This window comes from Neofelis nebulosa, chromosome 1 (assembly GCF_028018385.1).
Source record: "Neofelis nebulosa isolate mNeoNeb1 chromosome 1, mNeoNeb1.pri, whole genome shotgun sequence".
Taxonomy (NCBI): Eukaryota; Metazoa; Chordata; class Mammalia; order Carnivora; family Felidae; genus Neofelis; species Neofelis nebulosa.
In genome coordinates this window covers 242,363,481-242,381,859 of record NC_080782.1, presented here as the reverse complement: position 1 = coordinate 242,381,859, position 18,379 = coordinate 242,363,481, and the positions used below count along the sequence as shown (strand labels likewise).

The 18,379-nt window shown below is 39.5% G+C and overlaps 1 protein-coding gene across 9 annotated transcripts in view; it reads left to right on the top strand.

Moving 5' to 3' along the window:
- Positions 1-18,379, top strand: part of IFT88 (intraflagellar transport 88) — a 132,958-nt gene that overhangs the window by 82,086 nt on the left and 32,493 nt on the right. For 8 of the 9 annotated variants that reach the window (XM_058690327.1, XM_058690316.1, XM_058690305.1 and 5 more), the window contains 5 exons: positions 709-859; positions 1,382-1,497; positions 12,824-12,876; positions 14,467-14,532; positions 18,272-18,378. In XM_058690327.1, the coding sequence (XP_058546310.1) occupies positions 709-859; positions 1,382-1,497; positions 12,824-12,876; positions 14,467-14,532; positions 18,272-18,378 (493 nt within the window). Of the gene's footprint in view, positions 1-708; positions 860-1,381; positions 1,498-12,823; positions 12,877-14,466; positions 14,566-14,821; positions 14,928-18,271; position 18,379 lie in introns of those variants that run through there. The other variant, XM_058690365.1, reaches the window with a different exon arrangement.

The following is an 18,379-nucleotide window of genomic DNA, read 5'->3' as shown; positions in this document are numbered from 1 at the left end:
CTGGGCACTTGCTACAAAAAAAGAATACCCTGTTTTGGGCTTTTAATCTAATTGGGGAAAACTCAAAGGAAAATACATGGAAACTCTTCCCTTAACATGTTCGACATATTAAGAGAAGTAGAATAATTGAACACAACTTTCAGGCATTTCTATTAAGGACAAATTTTGGACAGTGCTTTGAATAAAAGAGCAAACTGTTAATTCTACTAGAAATTTGGGAGTTGATCTTAGTGGACACTAATGAAGCAAAAGGAAAAGCAAGGTATATATGGAGCATGAGTGTTATTTACAGTGCCCCATTTTCATCACCATCCCTGAAGAAATTCAGAACGAACAGTTTTCTTTTTTTTTTAAATTTTTTTTTTTTTCAACATTTTTTATTTATTTTTTTTGGGACAGAGAGAGACAGAGCATGAACGGGGGAGGGGCAGTGAGAGAGGGAGACACAGAATCGGAAACAGGCTCCAGGCTCCGAGCCATCAGCCCGGAGCCTGACGCGGGGCTCGAACTCACGGACCGCGAGATCGTGACCTGGCTGAAGTCGGACGCTTAACCGACTGCGCCACCCAGGCGCCCCCAGAACGAACAGTTTTCAATAGCACATTACTATAGGCTAAGAAATATTTTCATTGTAATGTTGTATTTAGGTTTGTTTATTTATTCATGAATTTAGAAAAATTGTGTTATCCTTAACTAAAACTTTCCAAGATATGAATTAATGGAAGATCCCAATCAAGCTATTGAATGGTTAATGCAACTGATCAGTGTTGTTCCAACTGATTCTAGAGCTCTGTCTAAACTAGGAGAATTATATGATAGTGAAGGAGATAAATCCCAAGCATTTCAGTACTACTATGAGGTAAGTATAATTTTATTTTCCTTTTACTTTTTAGCCTTTTATATATGGTTATAAAAAGCATTCAGCAGAAAAGAAAACAGTCAGCAGACCGTTTAGTTTTTAAAATTTAGAAATGCTTACTGGTTTTTAAATGAATGATGATTTAAAATAAAATAAATCATTTGTGGAATATAAAATTTTTTAATTTTAATGCAAAATTAAATTAAAATCACATTCATTTTTCCCTTGAAGCATGATTTTGATCCTTTTAAAAATTCTATTACTTATTTAATTTGATTCGGATCAGCTATCAGTACATCGAAAAGCTATTTATAGGTAATTTAAAAATGTATATCAAACAAACATTAAGTGTTCTAAATCTTGTAGTTTCAAAACATAAAGTGCTTATGACCTTATGACAGCTCATGCTTTTTTGTTAAGAAATTTCATATTGGTTAAAGAAATCCTTTCAATAGGTAAAATGTTGAGGTATAAATTCTACATTGCCACTGATGTTGTATTGTCATGTCCATATTTTTCTAGTCATATAGGTATTTCCCCTCTAACATTGAAGTTATTGAGTGGCTTGGAGCTTATTACATTGACACCCAGTTTTGTGAAAAAGCCATTCAATACTTTGAAAGAGCTTCTCTTATACAGTAAGTAATTATTCTGATTTCATGTTTACTTAAATGTGTTGGGATTTGATTTTATCCCTAGAATTAGAATCTGATAAACATATTACATTCATGAACAAATATTAACGAACATTCATGTATTATTTCCATTAAAAAAATTTTTTTAATGTTTATTTTTGAGGGAGAGAGAGAGGGAGAGACAGAGCATGAGCAGGGCAGGGGCAGAGAGAGAGGGAAACACAGAATCCGAAGCAGGCTCCAGGTTCTGAGCTGTCAGCACAGAGCTTGACATGGGGCTCAAACCCCTGGACTATGAGACGATGACCTGAGCCAAAGTTGGACACTTAACAAACTGAGACACCTAGACACCCCATTATTTCCATTTTCTTGAATGAAGTTCCATTTTATTTGGTCTTTATTGTGTTAAATATATTACCTTTTTATGCAAAAGTTTAAAAATACTTTCCTTGAGTTATTTTGCTCTGTGTATTTTTCTTACATTTCAACAAACAAGTATTATTTCTTTATCAATTAGAAAATCACTGACTCGGTTGTAGGACAAGGTTTCATTTCTGAAAGAGTCCTAATAGAAATAAATTGTGTTGTTTCCAATTGATAATCAATTCACATTGTATATTACAAATTAAACTTTTTTTTTCTTTTTAGAGCATGCAACTCTTTTTTTTTTTTTTTAATGTTTATTTATGTTTGAGAGAGGAAAGACAGAGCATGAGCAGGGGAGGAGCAGAGAGAGAGGGAGACACAGAATCTGAAGGAGGCTCCAAGGCTCTGAGCTGTCAGCACAGAGCCCGATGCAGGGCTTGAACCCATGAACCGCAAGATCATGACCTCAACCAACTGAGCCACCCAGACGCTCCAAATAAATAAGTGTCCAACATTGGCAGCTCAGGCCATGATCTCATAGTCTGTGGGTTCTAGCCCCACATCAGGTTCTCTGCTGTCAGCACAGAGCCCTCTTTGGATCCTCTGTCCCCCTCTCTCTCTGCCCCTACCCCACTCATGCTCTCTCTCAAACATTTTTAAAAAATAAAATACATGGGGCGCCTGGGTGGCGCAGTCGGTTAAGCGTCCGACTTCAGCCAGGTCACGATCTCGCGGTCCGTGAGTTCGAGCCCCGCGTCAGGCTCTGGGCCGATGGCTCGGAGCCTGGAGCCTGTTTCCGATTCTGTGTCTCCCTCTCTCTCTGCCCCTCCCCTGTTCATGCTCTGTCTCTCTCTGTCCCAAAAATAAATAAAAAATGTTGAAAAAAAAAATTTAAAAAAAAAAATAAATAAAAAATAAAAAATAAAATACAGTTTATTTATTTATTCTGAGACAGTGTGTATGAGCAGGGAAGGAGCAGAGAGAGATTTTTTTAAGTTTATTTATTTTGAACGTGCATGCATGCAAGAGAAAAAGAGGGAGAGAAGGGGAGAGACAGAATCCCAAGCAGGCTCTGCACTGTCAGCACAGAGCCCAACACAGGGCTCAAACCCATGAACCATGGATCATGACCTGAGCTGAAATTGAGAGTCAGACACTTAACCAGCTGAGCCACCCAGCTGGTGGCCCCAAAACCTTTAAAAATTTTTTTAAATAAAGTAGGAGTCAGCAACTACCCACTACCGCCCATTGTCTGTTTTTTATGGCTTGAGAACTAAGACTGGTTTTATGCCTTGTTAAATGGTTTAGAAAATAAGAGTACTTGTGTCATGTGGAAAAAAAAAAGAATTATGGATAAATTAAGACATCTTCAGATAAACAAAAGCTGAGGGAGCTTATTACCAGTACACCTACCCAATGAAAAATGCTAAAGGGAGTCCTTTGGTCTGAAATGAAAAGATGCTAGATGGTAACTCCAAGACCTAAGAAAAAATTAACGAAGACTTGTAAAGGTACCTTCATAGGTAAATATAAAAGTACAACACTTTGTACTTTTGGTTTGGCTTATAACCTCTCTTTTCCCTATATGATTTAAGAGGCAAATACATAAAAGAAAGAATGCACAGAAAAGGAATGATGGGAATCAAAATAGTACACTATAAAAAATCAACTAAATACCAATAAAGGGCAGTAATGGAGGAATTGAGGAACTAAAAACATGTAATACACAGAACAAATAGCTAAATAGAAGAAACAATCATTCTATATCAGTAATAACAAATAGAAATATATTAAACTTTTCCAGTAAAAGAAAAAGATTGACAGATTGAATAAGAAAATCAGTATCCATCAGTAAACTATCTACAAGATACCGAATAAACCCACAATTAGAAGAAGAAAGGAAATTATAAAGATTGTATCAGAGGGGTACCTGGGTGGCTCAGTTGATTAAGCATCTGACTTCAGCTCAGGTCATGATCTCACAGTTCGTGGGTTCTGACCTCACATCAGGCTCTAGGCTGACAGTGTGGAGCCTGCCTGGGATTCTCTGTCTCTCTCTTTCTCTGCCTCTTTCCCTCTTACGTACACACACACCCTCTCTCTCTCTGTCTCTGTCTCTCTCTCTCTCTCAAAAATAAATAAGTAAATATATCTTTAAAATAAATATTCCAACAAAGTTGGGGTGCCTGGGTGGCTCAGTCAGTTAAGTGTCTGACTCATGATCTTGGCTCAGGTCTTGATCTCACAGTTGTGAGTTTGAGCCCCATGTTGCACTTTGTGTTGGGCTGTGCACTGGGCATAAAGCCCACTTAAGAAGAAAAAAATCCAACAAAGAAAATCCCCAGACTAGATAGTGTCACTGGTGAATTCTACTGAGATGGTTGATTTTATGTGTCAACATGACCGGCCACTGGCTGCCCAAATTATTTCTAGGTGTGTCTGTAAGAGTGTTCCAGATGAGACTAACATTTGCAATAGACTCAGTAAAGCAGATTGCCCAGCTCACTCTAATATTCACATGGAATCTCAAAGGGATCTCGAATAACCAGAACAATTTGAAGAAGAAGAAAGTTAGAGTTCTCATACCTTCTGATTTCAAAATTTGCTACAAAGCTGCAGTAGTCAAAACAATATGGTATTGATATAAAGACGGACGTACAGATGAATGGAATCTAGAACTCAGAAATAAGCCCTTGTATATATAGTAAATTGATTTTCAACAAAGTGCCAAGACCATTCGATGAGGAAAGGACAGCCTTTTCAACAAAAGGTGTTCAGAAACATATCCTTTTGGAAAGGAATGAAGTTGAACCCTTACCTTACACTGTATATAACTTAATTCAGGGGCACCTGGGTGGCTCGGTTGGTTAGTGTCCACCTCTTGATTTTAGCTCAGGCCTTGATCTCAGGGTTGTGGGATTGAGCCCTGTGTCAGGCTCCAAGCTCAGCATGAAGATTCTCTCCCTCTGCCCCTCTCCTCTGCCTGGGTGTGCCCTCTCTCTCTAAAATTAAAACAAAACAAAACAAAATTTTAAATGGATCAAAGACCTAAATATAAGGCCTAAAAGTATGAATCTCTTAGGAGAAAACAGAGAGGAAAATCTTTATGCCATTGGATTTGACAATGATTTCTTTGATGTGACACCAAAAGCACAGACAATAAAAGAAAAAAATAGATACACTAGACTCATCAAAATTTAAAACTTTTTTACATCAAAAAGCTCTATCTACTGGCACAAAAACAGACACTCAGATCAATGGAATAGAATAGAGACGCCAGAAATGGACCCACAAACGTATGGCCAACTAATCTTTGATAAAGCAGGAAAGAATATCCAATGGAATAAAGACAGTCTCTTCAGCAAGTGGTGCTGGGAAAACTGGACAGCAACATGCAGAAGAATGAACCTGGACCACTTTCTTACACCATACATGAAAATAAACTCAAAATGGATGAAAGATCTAAATGTAAGATAGGAAGTCATCAAAATCTTCAAGGGGAAAGCAGGCAAAAACCTCTTTGATCTTGGCCACAGCAACTTCTTACTCGACACATCTCCAGAGGCAAGGGAAACAAAAGCAAAAATAAACTCTCGGGACTTCATCAAGATAAAAAGCTTCTGCATAGCGAAGGTAACAGTCAGCAAAACTAAAAAGCAACCGATGGAATGGAGAAGATATTTGCAAATGACATCAGATAAAGGGTTAGTATCTAAAATCTATAAAGAACTTACCAAACTCAACACTGAAAAAACAAATAATCCAGTGAAGAAATGGGCAAAAGACATGAATAGATACTTCTCCAAAGAAGACATCCAGATGGCCAACTGACACATGAAAAAAATGCTCCACATCACTCAGCTTCAGGGAAATACAAATCAAAACCACAATGAGATACCACCTCACACCTGTCAGAATGGCTAACATTAACAACTTAGGCAATAGCAGGTGTTGGTGAGGATGCGGAGAAAGAGGATCTCTTTTGCACTGTTGGTGGGAACGCAAGCTGGTGCAGCCACTCTGGAAAACAGTATGGAGGTTCCTCAAAAAATTAAAAATAGAACTGTTCTACGATGCAGCAATTGCACTGCTAGGCATTTATCCACCGGATACAGGTGTGCTGTTTCGAAGGGACACATGCACCCCAGTGTTTATAGCAGCACTATCAACAACAGCCAGAGTATGGAAAGAGCCCAAATGTCCATTGATGGATGAATGGATAAAGAAGATGTGGTATATATATACAATGGAGTGTTACTGGCAACCAAAAAGAATGAAATCTTGCCATTTGCAACTACATGGATGGAACTGGAGGGTATTATGCTAAGCAAAATTAGAGAAAGAGTAATATCATATGACTTCACTCATATGAGGACTTTCAGATACAAACCGGATGAACATAAGGGAAGGGAAACAAAAATAATATAAAAACAGGGAGGGGGACAAAACATAAGAGACTCTTAAATAAGGAGAACAAACTGAGGGTTACTGGAGGGGTGGTGGGAGGGGAGATGGGCTAAATGGGTAAGGGGCACTAAGGAATCTATTCCTGAAATCATTGTTGCACTATGTGCTAACTTGGATGTAAATTTTAAAAATAAATTAAAAAACAAAAGACTCTATCAACAGAATGAAAAGACAGCCCACATATTTGCAAGTCTATATCTGATAAGGGGCTATATCTAGAATATATGAATAACTTCTATGACCCAAATAACAACAATAACAACAACAAAAACAATTTAAAAATAGGCAAGGGATTTGAATAGACATTTCTCCAAAGTAGGTATACAGATAGATGATCAATAAGCACATGAAAGTATGTTCGACATCATTAGTCACTAGGAAAATGCAAATCAAAATCACAATGAGACACCACAGCTTTTAGGGTAGCTGTTATATTTGAAAACAGCAACAACAAAATAGTAAGTGGTGGGGTGGTTGAGTGCCTGGAGAAATTGTAACCCTGCGCATTGTTGGTGGAAATGTAAAATGGTGTTTTATGGAAAACCATCTCGTGGTTCCTCAGAAGGCTAAACTTAGAATTACCATATGACGCAACAATTCTACTCTTAAATATATACAAAGGAATTAAAAGCTGAGATTCAAACAGATACTGGTACATTCATTAACATATCATTTTTCACAATGGCCAAACAGTGTCAACAACCCAAGTGCCCATCACTGATGAATGACAGGCAACAAAATGTGGTTGTATATAAGCAGTGGGATATTCCACCATGGAAAGGAACGGCATTGTGACACATGCTGCAACATGGAAGGACCTGGAAAACATCATACCAAGTGAAAGAACCCAGACACAGAAGAGCAAATATGGTGTGATCCCACTTGTATGAAGTGTCTAGAATGGGAAAATTCATAGAGACAGATAGTATATTAGAGGTTACTAGAGTGTGGGGGGGAGAAATGAAGTTATTACTTAATGATTGTGGGGTTTCTGTTCGGCTAATGAAAAAGATTTTGAAATAGTGGTGATGATTGTACAACTTTCTGAATGTAATTAATGCCACTGAGTTGTATATTTTAATCATAATTTTTAAAAATTAATAATGTGATGGGGTGCCTGCATGGCTCAGTTGGTTGAGCATCTGACTCTTGGTTTCGGCTCAGGTCATGATCTCACGGTTGATGAGTTCAAGCCCCACATTCGGCTCTGTGCTGACAGCATGGAGCCTACTTAGGATTCTCTCTCTCCCTCTGTCTCTGCCCCTCCCCTTCTTGCTCTCTCTCTCTCAAAATAAATAAACTAAAAAAATTAATGAGGCATACCAAAAACCTTTGAATTTTACACTTTATATGAGTGAATTGTATGTTACATGAATTATATTTTAATAAAATATAAAAAGAGGATACCTACTATATAATTTCATTCATGTAAATTTCAAAACCAGTCTAGATCAGTATTCAAAAGTCAGGATAATAGTTGCCTGTATTAGATAAAGGAGGTAATGTTGAGGGTGTAAAGGAGGCTTCTAGGGTGTTGGCAACATTCTGTCTCTTGAACTGTAGGATAATTACATGAGTGTTCACTTTATATCAGTTTATTGAGCTGTATAGTTATGTTTTATGTGTCTTTCCATATGTGTTATACTTCACAATAAAAGATTTAAAAATTAAAGAAAAAAGACAATGTGAGCAAAGAAAGACAATACAGCCCTACCCTGGGGGAGCCATTTGGAGATGCAGGGGGAGGGGCATATTTTAGGGTCATGATGATAGGGAGGCACTGTGAGCATTAGGTAAGCAGCCACCAGTGACGGTAAACATTCAGTAATGCATAGAGGACCTGTACAGTGAACGGTCCCATCCTAAACGCCAACAGTACCGTCACCAAATGCTGCATTAGAACATGTTATAGGAAAACAGGGAGGGGGACAAAAACATAAGAGACTCTGAAAAATAGAGAACAAACAGAGTGTTACTGGAGGGCTTATGGGAGGGGGCGTGGGCTAAATGGGTAAGGGGCATTAAGGAATCTACTCCTGAAATCATTGTGGCACTAGATGCTAACTTAGATGTAAATTTAAAAAATAAATAAAATTTTTTAAAAAGATACAATGGAAATGTTTCTTATTTATTTTTTTAAACGTTTATTTTTGAGACAGAGAGAAACAGAGCATGAACGGAAGAGGGTCAGAGAGAGAGGGAGACACAGAATCTGAAACAGGCTCCAGGCTCTGAGCTGCCAGCACAGAGCCTGACATGGGGCTCGAACTCCCGGACTGCGAGATCATGACCTGAGCCGAATTCGGACGCTTAACCGACTGAGCCACCCAGGCGTCCCAGGAAATCTTTTATAAACTATAAAGATCCATGCAAATAAATACTTTTCTAAAATGAAAAAAAAAACCAACAACATGTTAACAGTGGGGCACCTGGGTGGTTCAGTCAGTGAAGCGTCTGACTTTGGCTCAGGTCATGATCTCATGGTTTGTGAGTTTAAGCCCTTGGTCAGGCTCCATGCTGGCAGCTCAGAGCCTGGAGCCTGCTTCCCATGCTGTGTCTTCCTCTCTCTCTGCCCCTCCCCCACTCATGTTTGTCCTCTCTCTCTCTCTCTCTCTCTCTCTCTCTCTCTCAAAAATAAAATGTTAAAAAAAATTTTTTTAAAAAGAACATGTTAATAGTATGATTTTGTTCCTGAGATTTAATCTTAAAATTCTAAAGTCTTTGGGGCGCCTGGGTGGCGCAGTCGGTTAAGCGTCCGACTTCAGCCAGGTCACGATCTCGCGGTCCGTGAGTTCGAGCCCCGCGTCAGGCTCTGGGCTGATGGCTCGGAGCCTGGAGCCTGTTTCCGATTCTGTGTCTCCCTCTCTCTCTGCCCCTCCCCCGTTCATGCTCTGTCTCTCTCTGTCCCAAAAATAAATAAAAAACGTTGAAAAAAAAATTCTAAAGTCTTTTCTCTGGGGCCATTCAGTGTATTCAGAGAAACATCCTCAGATCTGCGTCAGGAGTATAAGCCTGGGCTGCTGCCCAGCTGGCAGGGACTGGGCTGAGGATCTCACTGTCCAGAAGCAGACTCTTTGCCTCATCCTGCAGTCCTCAGTCCAGCACCTCGAACCAGCCGAGCCCCCCTGGCCGGGAGCCTTCCTGAGTGGCTCCTGAGGGTGAGGCGTTATTACCTGGCTGCACGGGGTGAGGGGGTCCAACTGCTTCTCAGTCACATTTCCAGTCTGTTTTCCTTTTTATAGTTTCATGCTTTACTGCTCCTTCCTCAATGCCCGTGATCCCAATTCTTGAAGACTTCTGGTGATTTGCAGGGAAGATCTGAGCACCTCTCATCAGTATGCTGTTGGCAAGCACTTGAGTTTTACCTTTCTTTGCCCTCCTGAAGTCAGTTTCCATTTTTTTTTGGTCCATCATCCATCATTTGTATATGGTTTTATATGGTTTGAGTTTGATCTGACATAGAGTTTATCTTTCTTATTCTCCTTTTTTGGGGGAGGTTAATTTCCAGAAAAGACATTGTGCAATAAGAGATTTTTTTTAATTTTTTAATGTTTGTTTATTTCTGAGACAGAGAGAGACAGAGCATGAGTGTGGGAGGGGCAGAGAGAGAGGGAGACACAGAATCCGAAGCAGGCTCCAGGCTCCGAGCTGTCAGCACAGACCCCGACGCGGGGCTCGAACTCACGAGCTGTGAGATCATGACCTGAGCCGAAGTTGGTCACTCAACCGACTGAGCCACCCAGGGGCCCCTGTGCAATAAAAGATTTTTAACTCTGTCACCTTTAATCCAGAAATCATGACTCTCCGATGGTGCTTACTTATTCCATGTGTGGAGATAATAATTCTTCTCTGAGATAGTTTTCAAACTGCATTCCTCATTGCTTTCTGGAAGTGTGACATAAGGGATTTATTCAGGATATTATGCTGGTAAATACTATTTGGACAGTAACCTTAGGCATAGGATGCCCGTGTCTCAGTTTCTTTTCCTTAAAGGTGAACAGATAGAATGAATTCCTACCTGAGGCCACTTCCAGTTCTGAAGTTCCATGATTCTATAAAGCCAAGTCATTACAGATTTAAAATACTTAAAACCTTTAGTTTTTTAATACTGCGCTAGGCAATTTATAACCAATTTGCTGGTTTGGAGATGGTGTTATTCTAAATCACTATGTCTTAAATGTGCTGCCTGTAAAATAGTATTTTTCTTTGAGGATTGAGGAGAGGAGTAGGCATCCACTCAAGAAATAAACTTGGCTTACTACTTATAAACTAGGTTCTGATGGTAAGACAGATAAAAGAGAGAAACCAAAACAATTAGGCTTGTTTGCTTTTGTGCAAAACTATCCTGTCCTGTGTTAATAGTGTCTGGGCCGTGGCAGCTTAATTCTGAAGATTAATAAATTTATCTCGTGTCCTAAAGACATGAGACTGCATTTCTCATACATGAAAGCTTCTCGACTATTATAATGCATAAAATCTTTTGCTGATTGTCTACATCAAATCAGTGCCCAATTATGTATGCTAATGGAAACAAGCAATGTCACAGATCATCTGTAGTTATGATCCACTAGAATTAGTAATCCAGAATATTACCCAATACCTTATTAACATTAAGTCACTGAGCCCTGTTCTTCCTCTTTACTGGGCTACTCTAGTGGTTGAAAATAATTACTCCATTTTCCACACGAGGATGCACACACATTCATGCAGGCACTACGTAGCAGCTGCTCTGGTGGCTGTTTTTTCAATTTCCCAGTAGGGGGCATTCATGAAATAAGGCTTTCCTGAAGAAGAGAAGAGAAGTGGTTATAATAATCACTAATGTTTATTATTTAGATACATTGTGCTACATAATCCTCACAACTGATTCATGACGCGGGTGCCGTTATTCTCCCCACTTTGTAGATGAGTAAACGCGGGCACAAATTTAAGTAATTTACCAAGTTAACGGAATGAATAGTGTACCAAACTAAAAATCATAATCCCAACCTTTCAGGAAATTATAAAGGCATGTACTTGAATATGTAAATGAGGAGTTAATGATGAATGATCACCCAGCCTGTATCAGGCATCATGCCAGGTCCTGGGGACACAAAAGACTCTGCTGCCCTCAGGAATTTATAGTTTAATAAGGTATTCGGAAACATAAATAAGACTACAGTACAGTAAATGCAGTGCCAAAAAGATTCTAGGATGTTAGAAGAGTCCACAGAACAATCTAATCTGGTGTGGCAGGGAAGTGGGTCATGAGGTTGGGGTGAGCCTCCAAGTGGAGGTGACGGTGTGTGCAAAGATCAGAAGTCTAGAAAATGCAGTGAATGCAAAGGACTCTGTCCTCCGTTTGGATTTGCCATAGCGTGAAATGTTGGGCAGCTCCCCATGGCAGTGGAGTTGGTGGGGTAGCGAATGGCTAACAGTGGATGAACTGGATTAGGGCCTTGGAGTTACCGTGCAGTTGGAGGGGAGGTGATGCATCTTAAAGAGGGAGTAATGTAGTTAGATACGTGTTTTCTTTAGATCAAAGTGGATGGCTTTGTAGGGAGTGGATTTGAGGTTAAGTAGCTTGTCCAAGTAGTAGGACTGTGACCCTGATCTAATAAGACTCCAGAGCTGGTAGGTGTGCCATCAAATTGAGTGGGAGTGAGGCTGTCTCTGAGGCCATCAGGTAAATAGAAGGAAGAGTCTAAAAAGAAATGAGAAGCACATTCAATTATTCCCTAGTCTTTCATTTCTTCAAATCTTATTTTCCTAGGTATTTGTAACAGTAGTCTTGAGAAATCCCGGTCGTTCTTATTTATTTTATAACAGAAATTTGGAGCACCTGGGTGGCTCAGTTGGTTAAGCGTCCGATTCAGCTCAGGTCACGATCTTACACAGTTGGTGAGTTCGAGCCCAGCTCGAGGGGCAAAGAGAGAGAGACAGAGGATCCAAAGCGGGCTCTGCCGACAGAACGCAGAGCTGCCTGCCCTCCGCTGCTTGCCCTCTCTCAAAAATAAACATTTTTTAAGAAAAGAGATCCTTTTCTTTTTAAGAGGAAAAAAAGAACGAATATAGTTCTTTTTTACTCTACCTTTCGTTGAAGCCTAATTGTTCAAACACAAGGTCAACAATTGCCTCATGGGTACAAAATTCGCAAGCCTAAATTTCTAAGTCTTGGGTACTAAGCCAAAGGATAACATTATGGCAAAGGTAATGATCATGTTTAAAATAGATCACAGTGGTCTTTAGCCAGACAGGTTAAGCGGTTCACATAGAATCTAACTAAAGGCGTGAACCAGACTGAAGGACTCTTAAGTTTTCTAATGTACACATGATAGGTAATAATGAAGGAAATTGTCTATATGCTACTTGCAATAATAAAGATCTAACTAGAGGTGAGAGAGTGTTTGGAAACATGTATTTGAAAGATAGTACAGGTGCGTAGCGTGATAAAGCTGATCATCTCAGGCTACCTTTGTTTCGTCTCTGACTTCATATACTCTTGTTCCCTTTACAGGCCCACACAAGTGAAATGGCAGCTGATGGTAGCTGGCTGTTTTAGGAGAAGCGGTAAATGCTCTCACTTTATCCAGCTTTCATGTGTCGTGCTTCTACCTTTTAGGTCATCGTGCACAGAACTGTGTTCCGACCACGTGTTTGCTTATTAAAGCAGCGACTTTTGCTGACTGACGTATCGGAAGCGTCGTACGAGGGACAATAACTACTACGCACAGAAAAAAGCCATGCTTACAAAATGGGTCTTAGTCGTGTATTCCGTCCCCACTATTAACAGATTCGTTATTTTTCAAAGTTAACGTGTCATCATTGGGTATGTTAAGTCACAGAAAAGTAGGCATTCTGTACACAGTAGTTTGTGTTTGCGTTTTCCGTTCACCTAATTCAGCAGCCTGTGTGCCATGCCGAATTTGTGAGGCTGTCTCACACCTGACAAGGCTGAAGAAGGCCCAGAACTGGGACAACGGGGGCTGTATTTTTTTACACCCAATGCTACTAGGTATCTTCATTTGCATTTTCAGTTAACTTTTTATTACATCATGTACTGCTGACGCTTGTCCTGAAGTGTTGGACTCACCGTGAGGTGAATGATATTGTTGACTCTTAGCAGATATTAGGTAATGAGATGGACGTGAGCAGATCTGTAATCCCTCTTATAGAGGCCACAAATGATCCAGGAAAATAAATTCCTCAATCCAGGGGGAGCACGGATCGTGACAGTGTTAACGATGTTGTCATCGTGTCTTGTAGGAGGTTTCTTTCTTTATGAGCTCCTCCAGAATGGCATCAGGATAGGTACACAGGAGTCCTAAAATCATTTAGATCATTGATCTTTGCTGTTACTCTATTTCCTGGGGAACATACAACATAACTATATATTATACATTTTATGTGTATCAGCACGCGTTCTGAATTACCAATGTTCATTTCCTTGTCAGTCACACGTAAAGTGTACATATGTAAGAGGTATTCCGAGTGATTTGAGATAGAAACTTTCTTGTGTTAACTGAAGTACTATTTAGAAGAGAAGCTGACGTTTATTGAGAGCTGCTGGGTGCTTCCTGTCTGTTACATCGAATTCATACCACACGTCTGGGAGGGTCAGCATGGCTGGCCCTCGTGCATAGTGGGGCCTGTTGAGACTCATCGCTTGTTTACCGACATTTTAACAAAGGTCTTTGATCCCAAATTATTTTTCCAATTCTTTGTTGCTGTGAAGCTAAATTATTGTAGTATAAAACAAAATGCTTTCTATAAATTTTTGAATGTTTCGAAATAAAAACTACTGAGAAAGGTTGTTTTTCATCTTTTCCAACTAAGTGAATGACATTGAAATTAATGTTAGCTTATCACTTAGATTATTTTTAAAATTGTCAATCGTTCTTCTGAACTGATTTTTAATTTTTCGGAAATTGAATAGATCTTAATTTTTGACAACAATGTATTTTAAGCAGTAGAACTAAGTTTCAACCATCACCCGTTTACTCTCGCTCTCTTTTTCAAATTTCTTTTATCTGTACATTTTCTTCCAGAAGTTATATTAAGAATGGTTTATATATGCTTGTGGCAAACATGGAAGTCTTCTTAATGTTATTAGTTTTTACAATCTGTGAGTATGTTTTTTTCTCTTTTTCCTACTTATAGGTAACTACCAAAAAGCATTGGATACTTATAAGGATATTCACAGAAAATTTCCAGAAAATGTTGAATGTGAGTTTACATTTTATAACTTTAAAACTATAGGTTCTAGGGGCGCCTGGGTGGCGCAGTCGGTTAAGCGTCCGACTTCAGCCAGGTCACGATCTCGCGGTCCGTGAGTTCGAGCCCCGCGTCAGGCTCTGGGCTGATGGCTCGGAGCCTGGAGCCTGTTTCTGATTCTGTGTCTCTCTCTCTCTCTGCCCCTCCCCCGTTCATGCTCTGTCTCTCTCTGTCCCCAAAATAAATAAAAAACGTTGAAAAAAAAAATTAAAAAAAAAAAAAAACAACAACAAAACTATAGGTTCTAACTCTTTATTGCCTTATGTATAATAATTATCTTTGCTATGGTAATTGCATAGATAGCTACCAGCCTATATTTTGTGACACATGTTTATACACGTGGTTATAGGATCAGAAAATTTGACTCTGCGAGTACATTTTATAGAATTTAGTTTTTGATGGATTTAAATATACCACTGGGTTCTCTTCAGTAGTAAAGATCCGTATGTCAAAGTTTTATGAAATTTGAGAAATAAATTTTGGTTTATCATTGATTTGTTAAAGCTCATACTGTGGTATTTATAGAAAAGGCATTTTTAACTCTTCAGTTAGTATGCAACTTTTTGAGGTTGAAAAATACTTTGAGTTTATGAAAATAGAATGGTCATCTTGCTGATATGGATAGCAAATGAATTTTAATGTTACTTTAAGTTTAAAAGATTATGTTGATATTTTGCTTATTTTCCTTTTGTGAAGTTAGCTTTGTAGAAAATACTCATTTATTTCTCCATCTTGTCGCACAGTGGGTTTGATGTAACCTAAAGTAATAATGTGAAGTATTAACGGGGGTACCAACAACAAAATCATGATCAAGAAAAACACAAAATAACCATATTCACATGCCACACACTGCCACTAAACGGTATTTGGCCCTGAATAGCCTTGCAGCTAAAAGAAAGAGAAAAATGTAATCAGTTATATAATCTTTGCTATTTACAAGGAAACAAAAAATAATTCCTTGGGAAGAAGAAAACGTTTTCCAACACTTCATTTATGTTGCGTAGCAGAGAGAGACAGGTCGTTTCAGGTCGTTGAAAGCCGTGGCGGCTCCTTGCTTTTGTGACATCCCCTCAGAAAATAAAATAACATGTTTGAAAAGACTTTTTAATTTTGTCCTTCAGTGACAGTGAACACTAAACAATACATTTCAGTTCAGTAAGACAAATCTGTCCTGTGTCAAGCTTTCCAGTGGCCCCGCCTGAGCCAGGGATGAGACGTACTACACGTTCCTTCGTTAATATTTTTCTCCATTTGGCTTTTGTGGAAGGTCAACAGCACAGGGCTCGGAATTAATGGCCTTTGGTGGCAGCTTCGGAGCAAGGGCTTCTCTAATGCCAATCAGAAGCAGATCTGTCAACTGACAAATGCCATCGGGACACAGGCTGCGTGGAATTACTTGTAAAACTTTAAAAAGCACAGATTTCTAGCCCAACCTACAGAGATTCTCCTTTAGGTTCTCAGTGGACCCGGATAGCTTTCATTTCCTGTTTCTTTTTTTAAAAAGCTTTTTATGGGAATCTTAATCTCAGTCACTTCAGGAAGCTTGGTGATTGAGAAATTGAGTGAGAGGTAACAGTACCATCTTGTGAAAACGAAGAAACCCAAACAGGCTGCTGGGCAGATGCTTCCCCTCCTTGGCACCACTGACATTTGGGAGCAGATAATTCTGTATTGTGGGAGGCCACCCCATGGGTTGTAGAACGTTGTAGCAGCTTCCCTGGCCTCTACCCACCAGACGCTCATAGCACGTCCACTGCCTCCTTACGAAAAGCAGAATGTCTCCAGACCGTGACAGGTGTCCCCTGGGGGACAGGATCGCTGCCGGTTGGGAACCACTGCTGAAGTCATGGCACCTGTGCACTGGACCAGGAGAGGGACAATCTCCAAGCAAGTCCAGATTTCTTTCTTCTTTTTTTTTTTTTTTTTTTTTTTTTTAAGTTTATTGACTTATTTTGAGAGAGAGAGGGAGAGAGCATGCACGCAGGGGAGGGGCAGAGAAAGAGAGAGAGACAGAGAATCCCAAGCAGGTTCTGTGCTGTCAGCAGGGAGCCTGATGCTGGGCTCGATCGACCTCAAGAACCATGAGATCATGACCTGAGCTAAAATCAAGAGTCAGATGCTCAACTGACTGAGCCCAGGCACCCCCAAATTACTTTCTTTATTGAGAATTTAAGACTCGCTCTAAGGGGTGCTTGGCTGGCTCAGTTGGTGGAGCATGTGACTCTTGATCTCTGGGCTGTGAGTTTGAGCCCCATGTTGGGTGTAGAGATTACTTAAAAAATGAAATCTTAAAAAAAAAAAAAAAAGATTCACTCTAAAAATTAAATCTATGCCATTAGGGAATGTTCAAGATGCTTTTGGCCTGGATAATTTTCAAGACAAATATAATTAATAGTCTGCCTTGGGGGCGCCTGGGTGGCTCGGTCGGTTAAGCGTCCGACTTTGGCTCAGGTCATGACCTCACAGTTTGTGAGTTCAAGCCCCGCATCGGGCTCTGTGCTGACAGCTCAGAGCCTGGAGCCTGTTTTAGATTCTGTGTCTCCCTCTCTCTCTGCCCCTCCCCCATTCATGCTCTGTCTCTCTCTGTCTCAAAAATAAATAAACGTTAAAAAAAAAATTAAAAAAAAAAGAGTCTGCCTTAACTAGAGCTATAGAAAAAACATTTGCACCCATGTACTATCTCATTTTGAGCACAGTAGTTTTCTGACAAACCCAGCAGGATAATACATTCTTAAAATATATTCTTCAGTTATCAAAAATAACTCTAAAGAGTTCAGAGAACATCCACCAAAAACAATGATTTTTATTTCACATTAAATATTCATTCCTAAGGGGCACCTGGGTGACTCAGTCGGTTAAGCATCCGACTTTGGCTCAGGTCATGATCTTAAGGTTTGTGGGGTTGAGCTCTGCGTCGGGCTCTGTGCTGACAGTTCAAAGCCTGGAGCCTGCTTCAGATTCTGTTTCTCGTTCTCTCTCTGTGCTCCTCCCCCACTCACACTCTGCCTCTCTCTGTCTCTCAAAGATAAATAAATGTTTAAAAAAAATTTTTTTAAATATTCCTAAACCATTCTTTCTGAGGATAGGTAGGTAAGAGAAATAATTAAGCATTATTTGTACAATATATGTAAACTACCTCCTTATTGTGAATTAAGACAAATGTACACATAGGCAATTTATATAATAACACGTGATATTTTAAATTATTTTAGTACTATTCTTTTGCAACATTTTAGTGGTCGTGAATTGCTGACTTACTTACAAATTCTTAGGGAGGATGCTACAGTGTTGATAATACAGCACTGTTCCAGCACTATCGATGTGGCCGAAAGACAGATGAAAACTCCTAGGAAGAGAAAGACAAAAAACCAAATATCTAATAGATCAGTAGTCATAAGTAGAGGAAAGGAAAAGCAGATAAGGAGATAAAGAGTATGGGAAGGGCCCTAAATGTAGATGATGTGGTCTGTCCTGAGGGCAGGACAGGTGGAGAGAGTCCTCCCTGTAGGTCCTCTTTCAGGGAAGTCCCGTTCTCTTAGGGCCAGTGGTACAAAGTGTAGGTTAATTTTTGACGAAAACAAATACTGTTTGTGAGCATCATTCCTCCTTGTGTCCCAAAAGACGGATTCATTGATTTCTTATACTTTCAACCCTGCATTAATATTTGTCTACATCTGTTTTTACAATTTAGGTCTGCGCTTCTTGGTTCGTCTCTGCACAGATATTGGATTAAAAGAAGTTCAAGAATATGCGACAAAACTTAAGAGATTGGAAAAAATGAAAGAAATAAGGGAACAGG